This window comes from Tachypleus tridentatus, chromosome 6 (genome assembly GCF_004210375.1).
Source record: "Tachypleus tridentatus isolate NWPU-2018 chromosome 6, ASM421037v1, whole genome shotgun sequence".
NCBI classification, from domain to species: Eukaryota; Metazoa; Arthropoda; class Merostomata; order Xiphosura; family Limulidae; genus Tachypleus; species Tachypleus tridentatus.
This window is the reverse complement of record NC_134830.1, coordinates 55,909,896-55,919,502: the sequence shown is the minus strand read 5'-3', so window position 1 is coordinate 55,919,502 and position 9,607 is coordinate 55,909,896. Positions and strand designations below refer to the sequence as shown.

Sequence of the window (9,607 nt, the reverse complement as noted above, 5' to 3'; positions counted from 1 at the left end):
GTTATTATACAGTGTTTTCAAGTACACATAAGAATGCACTATTTACAAAAGAATTAGTTTGTTTGTTTTTAGTTTATTTAAGTTTTGTCATCAACCAAAACAAAGAAAAGGCTTTCAGATAAACAAAATATCTATTTACACACACAGTGTTTAAAGACACAATTACAGTTTAAGACTAGTATGAAATTCTTTAATTAATATTTGTTTTCCTAACAAGTAGATCTGTGCAAAAGCAACTGGTAAATAGAACTTGAATTCAGATGTTCATATATATCAGTTCATACAACAACAAAGTGACTATTTCAATATAAACATATTTTAATGAAAAAACAACAAAAAACAAGAGCATCTCAGAATGTTAAAGTCGAACTGTTTCACAATACCTATTTAATAATCGATTACAGCTAAAAAAAAAGAAGAAAAATGTACTTACATAATATAGCTTAACACGTGTATGTACATAAATTACAAAAGGTATGTGTATTTACATGTTTCCCTCTAAACATTTTTCTACTACATGATAATGAAGTAAACTAAATTTCTGGAAAGGAAAACATTTTTAAAATGTACAAATATATGAAAAAACGTATAATTAAATATGCTTCTAAACATATCTACAAAACCCCAAAACTTATGGTTACAGGAGCCATTAACAGAAAAAACACAACAGATGTGAGAATTAAAACATTCTTATTTAGAAAAGTTCTTTATTCCATCTGGTATTAGATAACTTAGTGGTCTCTATGTATTTATTTTACACAGCACACATTTTTATCAACACAATAAACATTTTTAAATATAGAATCTGATATCTACAACACACAGTAACTGTAAGTATCAAATTTCCATTTCTTAGTACATGATAATTATTCAGGATACTTTTACATTGAAACATATTATTAAATAGCATATTTATGTATATGGAAGGCATTGGTAAGCAGATTGCTTCCAAATGGTCACATGGAACTTTCATAATCACTTTGTTGGAACCTGTTTAATGTTTTCATCTTTGTAGTGATTAAAATTCTAGAATTACATGAATACTGGACCAATCACAAATAATCTAGATGTGCTATGCATAAATCTCATTTGATGCAATATTAAGTGCAGTAATAATGATTTACAAGTGTCATTATCTTCTGAAAGCATTACTGCATTATACAACATATAAATAATGCTATAATGAAATGTGAAAAACCAGCAATATTTTAAACATGCTAAACGTTTTCTAACATTTAGTTCTATGTATGGGTTGATTGCATAATGGTTCATAAAAAGAATACTTCAGTGATACACAAATGCAAGGTAACAAGTTTCCAGAAAATGTCAAAACTGGGCCTTCACATATACAGTTGACAGCTATCAGACATATTACTAATTCACTTCAAATTGTCACATTCTGTAAGTAATGTCTCAACACCTGCTTTATCTGTTTTTAACCTGTGGTATATTCTTAACTGCACACTTTAACAATAAAGTGAGCATGGACTGGAAGATTACTCAAGTACTTAACAGGTAGTCTACATTCTAGTTTAACATGTTATAGATATATCATGTTTGAGTTTCTACTCAACTTTCTGGCCTGTTATGCAACCACATAAAACATTGGTTCGACACGCTGCAACAGTAGCATGTTATGTTAACCATCTGAAAACGATTATGGATTGAAATAAATTACCAATAGTTTAATTATTAGGGTTTAGTTACAAATACAGGCATAAGTACAAAATGTATTTGATGGCCATAACAAAGTTGTTATATACAAATTCATAAGTACCAAACTCTTAATCAACATTGAAAACATTTAAAAATATGTTAAGAGTACATAATCACAAAACAAGGGCTTCATCAATAGTATCAATACATAGCTGAGCTTCATACTTTTATAGTTCAGCTAAGAAGTCCAAATTCTGGAGTTCATACATTCAACTAATAACTAAATATGAAACAACCTAGTAACTACAACTATACATTACACAGACATATGTTCATAATTAGAGTAACAGTAACAAGATCATAAAATTAACCATCCAATAAACAATAATTCTGGTGCTATGATGCAAAACAAAATTGTTTAACATAATTCCTGTATTCATATTACAACTTAAACAAGGTTGCAAAAAATACTAGAAATTTTTCAATACACGAGTTTTTCCAAAAATTCATAGGAAGCATTTATAATTCCCCACGAGACAAAAGCACGTGTGTAATTTACATGCACACCATAAAATAACTTTCTTAAACTGCAGTCTCTTTCATAATAGGTTAGAGCAAAAGCCTCACTGAAACTCAGAAATCGGGTCCCACACTGAACCTGCATCTTAGCTTTGATGACATTAACGGGATAAAAGATTGTACTGATTAATGCTCCAACTACAGCTCCACTAATAAAATCTTTCAAGATGCGTCCAAAACATGTCTGACTCGGTGGCAGTTTTTCTTTAATTTTCCCCCTAAATTCAAAAAATAACATATTGCTAATTCCATTTCTTATCAGAATAGGGGTTAACCCTCGAAAATACTCCTTCACCCCAAACTTCTTGATTTCCCACAAAGCATGGAAGGTGTTATGAAAGCGATTGTGATACTGGCGGTCTTGAAGCAGTGTTTGGATCCTTTCGAATGGCATCAGCAGAGCTTCTGTTGTACCAGCCAGTACAGCTGAAATACTTAAACAAACAAAGGGAGAAACAGAGGGCACATTATTCCTGATGTACCGACTGTACTCGTTGTATGTTCCAAACATGATGGAGACCGAAACTGTTTTCTGAATGAGAGGAGGAAGACATCCCCGGTACAAGTAATACAGACCGTCCAGTTTTAGCTGCTGTACGGCTGCATACGTGTGAACTCCATCGAGCATCTGCCTGAAGATGATTTTGTTGATTGGAAATGTGAGAGAGATGTTAATGAATGCTGCACCCCACCAAGAGAAAAACTCCTTGAAGTCTTCATGGTGGCTACCACTTGAATGTAGACTCTGCGGAAAGGACAAGTGATGTCCACAAAGGTCACTTGTTACATGGGTCTGTGCTGTAGCTGCCATGTCAAGTTTGCTGAATAAAATAATTCTAAATTGTGCACTTATTCAGCCAGTGCATCCAAAGCTGACAGAAAAAAAAAAAAGGAAAATATATTAAACAGGAGTTCAAAAAAAAATGTCTGGTATTATAAATGTTATTTAGCACCATACATATATAACATGCTAAACATAAAAAAAAACATTCCTTTCTTAGTTATCTTTAACCATTTCTCAAAACTCCTAAATTTACTTCATTTTAAATTCAGTACAACATATGGACAATAAATGACATTTGGTCCTTCAAGTCTGCCTTCAAATATAAAATTAAAACTACCATTTAGTTTTCCATGAATCATTGACTCCCCTTCTTAAATACTCATAAAATACCAGTCTTCAATATCACTCACAGCAATTCATTTAATAAATCAATAATCTTGTTAAAAAAAAAAAATGTCTTAACTGAAGTTTAGCCTATTTTGTCCAAGTCTTAATGTTAATATTTTCCTAAATTTAAGATGTATTTCAAATGGTACTTACTTCTGCTGAAACTTTTCTTACCAAAGTTGAAATTCTGGCAGTTGAGTAAGAGCTATAAGTGGCAGTGGAGTTAATTATGTTTTGGAAGTTAACATTTTTCTAAATTGAAAAAAAAGTCCAATAATACTTACTTTCATCAATACTAACAGCTATAACTAAACTACCAGGGTTTCAACTTTAGAGAAAAAGTGGCATCAGAGGTAAGTATGTTTTGGACCTTATGTCCTCATTAGCACTGGAATGATATTTGTTATAGGTTTGCTGAAGATCTTCAAACAAAAGCAGAACTCCAGTATATGATAGGAACCATATCAGACCAAGAGGAATTTTCATGCCCTCAATCCCACTGATACCAATGATCTTGTGTTCTCTTGTATATACTACCTTCAGAATACAGCACAAATAAATCATAGTCAGTTCTCCACAGACAACCTTGTAAACTTCAGTAAAATTGCCTCTTATCTTGTATTTTCTCTTAAGAAAACACAAGATATCAATGTATCCCAAGAATCATCTTAGTTCATGTAATCTTCCTTAAAACACCCTCCATTAAAGAAATATCCTTTCTTAGAGAAGGAAATCAAAACTACACTGTATTTCAAATGTCCAAGTGAAGATGGAATATGTTTCCAACCTACTTAATACACAGTTTATGCTTTATATGTATTTAAACTAAGTTGGTATATCAGTCTGTTTGTAGTTACATACAAAGCTACACAATGGGCTATCTGTGCTCTACCCACCACAGGTATCAAAACCCACTTTCTAGTAAGTCCACAGACATACTTTTGTGACACTTAAATGCACATCAGCCTTATGAGAAAACTAAACATATACAACACAACATATAAAATTTAAGTAACCTTTCATTTTTAATGTGTAATATTTATATGTTCCATCACTCAGTACTGAAAACGACAGACAATACACAAAGCAGCAAGGTTTTGATCTCATATTCCAACAAATTATTTTAAAAAACAAAACAAGGAAAACAAACATGAACTTTAAAGCATTAAGATAAACCAAAAAAGTCTTAAAAATTGTCACTATGCCACAACTAAAATATTTAGTTTTCTTTTCTAAAACAACCAGACTATTACTATAAGATTATGTACCTAATTCAAAACACTTTATAGAACCTTGAAGAATTATCTACTGTAGTAGATGGGAAGAATAAGAGATAACTCTGAATAAATACAGATAAAATATTCTATCATTTTATTTTCCGATATAATTAATCACGCCATTCTAAAGATAGTAATGGTACATCATTATAACTCTACTGAGAAAGCTGACTGAAAGCCTAAATAGTAAAAAAATGTACAAAAACGGTGAATTATTTGTTTTTTATCTTTATAAACTCCCTAATTCAGTGATAAGCTATTAAAGAGGGTGTACAAGAGTGCTACTGATGAAATCTTCCTTCAAGATTTTCTTCTGTCATGCAGTTAGTACTCTATAGTTTCAAAAGGCCATGAGAGCATGCTCCTAAAACTAGAGGAGTAATATTCTATAATAGAAAATATCTGATGCATTAATCTAGTACAAATTTAAAAAAAAGCATCGACCATTTTACAGTTACTTCTGTGTCAGTTAGGGTTTGTACTGTAGTTGCTTAAAACAGAGTAAAATCTAAACATTAAAGACAGATATAAAATTTAAAGTGAGAGACTGGACATGTTTAAATAAGAGAACTATGGTCTGTGTAAAGTTAATGCCATGAAAGACCAACACTTTTTATAAACTAAAAATAATTATATACAAATTAATTCTGTAAGTGTGGGTGATTAATGTCATTAAGAGAACTCTAACAATCAAAGTTCTAGCCATATATGCTGGCCCAAAGAGTGAAATACATAAGGTATGAGGGCAGCCTATATCAAGAAAAACAGACAGCTTGAATGCCAATCTTGTAACCAACTTACCAGGTTAGCACTGTGATAGATTTAGTTAAAATTATATCTTCAAGCAAGTGGTTAGGACTTGGTCCAATTGCACAAACTTATGAGGGTGTTGCTATTCAAGCATGACTTGACCAATAATTTGTCATTTGTTGGTTGACAAAGGAAATGGAGGTGAGAAAAAATATATTTCCTGTGAAGGTTGTAGAGAGTTAAGCCTACATGAATGTTGTAGTTCTCAAGTGAAGCTTATGAGTTTGTAATGAAAGAAAGAAACTGAACAATTAAGATTTCTTGAAAACAGTATGATCTTTAAGTAATTTGTGTTTCTCACAATAAACATTATTTTGGCAACTGTTAAAATGTCATTATCTCAGGCAGTATACCAGACGTCAAACTTGTAAACTAATAATGGTGTATGCATGAGTAATCAAGCTCCACTGATAGTGAATTCTAGTAAATGAAAGGATCAGCATAACACATGACATGCTCTAAATTCATAGTAAAAAACAATAACCACAATTGTTGGAGAGAAATTCCTTGAACCAAACACAAGCAGGCTCAGCCCACTGTACCAACCTGGTACTGTAGAAGTAATACTACAATTCTGAAGTTATTATGTGTATATATACACAAAACATAGCAAGCTTTTAGTAAAACTTTCAAATATGTTGTACATAAAAATTATGAGTGTAAATAAAAGGAATCTATGCTTAAGATACATCTGTAAATTAACTATGTCAGTCTGACCTAAAGTGTTAGAAGTCAGAGTTGAAGAAATGTTCATGTGAAGAATATTTGTTTGCATATCATATCTGCATAACCTCCAAAATGCATACCTACAGTTTCTTTCAGTATCCCTGTGTATTGTATCTATTACTTATTCTCTCCTACCATGAAGTGTCATTAAATCAGAAATACAGGACAAAATAAACAGTCGATAATTGACAACAAACAATACCACACTAAAATGTCATGGTTACACACTTTGAACCCCACCTGTGTACACAGAATTAACATTTTGACCAACCAGTAAGAAAATGTATGGAATATTTGCACTCAGTTCACCTGATCAAATTTGCATAAACACAAGAAGAGCCCTAAAAAGTTAGTCCTAAGGGTTGGACCCACAGTTGACACAGTTCAACATTACAGGACAGAAAGCATAAAAAACAACATGAAAACAAAAGAAAAGAAGCTTCACAGATCAAAGTTTGGAAGAACGGAATATTTAAGAACCTTCATCAGAAATGGACATCATTCTTAAAGGTAAGTTCAAAGCAATGGTCAGCAAAATGAACACTTAACTCTAAGAAACGATACATAAAGTGCAACTAAATTAAACCTAAACTAAACGTCTTAAGACACAAAGGTTTTCTTCAAAAAACAACAGATAATAAAAAATGGACAGAAACACATCCATGAGTAAACATGGAAAACTGTTGGTTAATTAAATTGTTTTATATATATAATGCACCTCAAGTATTTACAGTACTGTTATGATAATCAAATATTGTTTCCATGGTTAGCAACCTATATGGTCACTAAGTATAATAGCTAATATTTCAAACTTAATTATATACAAGTTATTAAACAAATCTGATCATATGTTTTGACTATCAATCTGCTTCTATCTTAAGGGAAGTCCTATAAAGTGGTAGCTGGAATTTAGTCTAAGGCCCAGGATTGGATTTCATCAGTTTCCACCAAAATCACAATCCTTCTCAGCACTAACATGAAGTTAACAGCAAATATTTAGGACAAAAAGTAATAAGTAATTAGTACCTAGTTATAAAGCAATGACTAATTTATAATTAAACTTAGGTAATTACATATGTTACTAAAAATGATAATGGTTGTACTGTACTTGCAACAGTACATTATAACAAGCTTGGGTGTCAATATTCTACTGACTGAACCTTGAAATCATGACCCTTGGGGCATAACTTGGGGCAGATTTCCAAGATCAATAAACTGCCATCTAAGTTTCAAGATTTTATATGAATGGAAAAATAGTGGTTGTATCACTTCTATAAATAACAAATATCTCTTTGTGGAATGATGACAGACTGTAATGATGTGTCTATGATGAAAAATACTACCATCAAAGCAAGTTAAATCTCCTACCCACCCCCATATAAAACATCAAAAAAGGGAAACTATAAACACTAGTTTCTAAACTGTAAGTCAATTAACTATCATACCAGATCATTAGCAAATGCTATTCAAATAAAGTTGGAATGCAAAAAACAGAAAAGTATTTATTACGACTTAAGATACAAATGGCTAAAAAATCACAAAAAACAAAAATTCAGCACAGAAAAATACAGTTATTTTACAAAAATGATCACAATATTTAAGGAAACTTTTACCAAGAATTGCTAAGCTAAAAACTCTAACAATGAGATGTCCAAAAGTGAATAACTTAAAAGATAACTCCCTAGGTTACAAACCATCATTACCATATGCAGTAATAGATGAGCCAAACTAAGCTAAGACTCAAACAATTTGGTTACCAGAAATAACCTAGCATAACATATAAAAACTGAAAGACAATAAACCCAAAACAGTTTTTCTCACAATCTAAAATTCCCATTACAAAGAAACAAACTGTATAGTTTACCATGTAACTACACAAATGTATGTTGCTGTGTAATGTTAAAAAAAAAGTGGCTTCTTTCAATTATGTTCCACAGAAGTTAATATAACCATCTTGATACCAGTGTTCATAAGTGGTTGCAAAATATTTTATTTTCAGCCAAGGAAATGACTTCCTAATAGAATAAATCTTGTCTACAAAGGCAAAAAAATGTGATATACACACACACATAGTGCCTCTACCACAAGAGGGCAGAAATGCTAACTTCATTCAAGAGGCAAGTTTTATCTCACTTAAGAAAATGGTAGTACCTTATTTTTATCTTTTTCTGTATTATTCTTATTTTAAATTGGAGAGCAGTCACCTTCCCACAACTGTCTGCAGGCAGTGAAAGGTGATATAGATGTGGGATGTTGTGGGCTTGAGCATCTACATCTTGCTCTCCTCATTTCTAGTCTAATTGTGTCTATTTCTTGTATGAAACTAGCAAATTGAAGGTTAAGACTGATAGACAGTGTATCCCCACCACAATATGGGTCCTACTTCTTCAGTCACCTCCAAATCCTAGGATACATTTTATTATCTCATATTGTAGTTTGTACCCTAGGATCTCTTTTTTTTTTTTAAATGCAGCATATTTTTTTTTTAATTTTAATGTACTTTGTTTTGGCTTAAAAATATATATACATATATAAACACACACACAAATTAAATGCTTGAATCATTTAAAGACAGGGAAATTTACATACATATTATTATTCCATATCTGAAAAAAACTTGGAATTCCTGGTATAATAAAAATACAAAATCACGAAATTCCAAAATATATGATGTTATAAACTGACAATTTAATAAATAACAACGAAAATACTTCATAAAATTAAGCACAACACATATTACAGTACTGTCTCTCTTACAATATGAATATATATATTTTTTGGGATTATTTCCGCTACTCATTTTTATACCAAGTATTTAAGTGTCGCAAAATAAAAACATTATACCATGACTAACAAGGGTGCTTGAACCAGTCTTACTTACATTGAAACACACATACATAAACATGCATATTAATGTACCTACACATCAGAAAGAAATGGATAAGTGAATTTGAATTAAATAATTCATAATAGTCAGTGTTAACTACCTTGTAAACTTTATATACCCATACGCTAAAAGTAAAACAGTACATAATATAGTGATAATAATAAATTTTATATAAAGACAAGCTGTCATGTTTTTGTTAGATACAGCAAACATTTTTCTGTAATACCTTTGCATCTCAAACAATAGAAGATAGCAATTTAAGAACCGTATATTTAACAACAATTAAAATAAATATGAGAAATAAAAGAACCAGTACAATAGAATTAGTTAGTTACAATTTATAGAATAGTGTTGGCAATATTGCCTTCTTACAATTTTGTTACAAAAAGTAAAACACCTCTGTTCTAACTAAAATACTAGCATCAGATACTATACCTAAATGCTAAATAAACTATATGCTTTAGGTTTAAAGTGAATATACTTACTTAAAATAGAACTGAA

At 31.1% G+C, this 9,607-nt stretch overlaps 1 protein-coding gene across 2 annotated transcripts; it reads right to left on the bottom strand.

Annotated features, from left to right (window-relative positions):
- Window positions 1–294: 294 nt before the first annotated feature.
- On the bottom strand, window positions 295–9,607 carry LOC143252564 (mitochondrial nicotinamide adenine dinucleotide transporter SLC25A51-like). Of its 2 annotated transcripts, none has more exons than XM_076504903.1 (2): window positions 9,592–9,607; window positions 295–3,107 (listed from the first exon to the last, which is right to left on the bottom strand). In XM_076504903.1, exon 2 carries the CDS (start codon window positions 3,044–3,046, stop codon window positions 2,138–2,140), a length of 909 nt encoding a protein of 302 aa, XP_076361018.1. In that variant the 5' UTR covers window positions 3,047–3,107; window positions 9,592–9,607; the 3' UTR covers window positions 295–2,137. The 2 variants fall into 2 exon arrangements, with proteins under 2 accessions (XP_076361018.1, XP_076361019.1); XM_076504904.1 differs by lacking the exon at window positions 9,592–9,607 and adding an exon at window positions 3,560–3,575.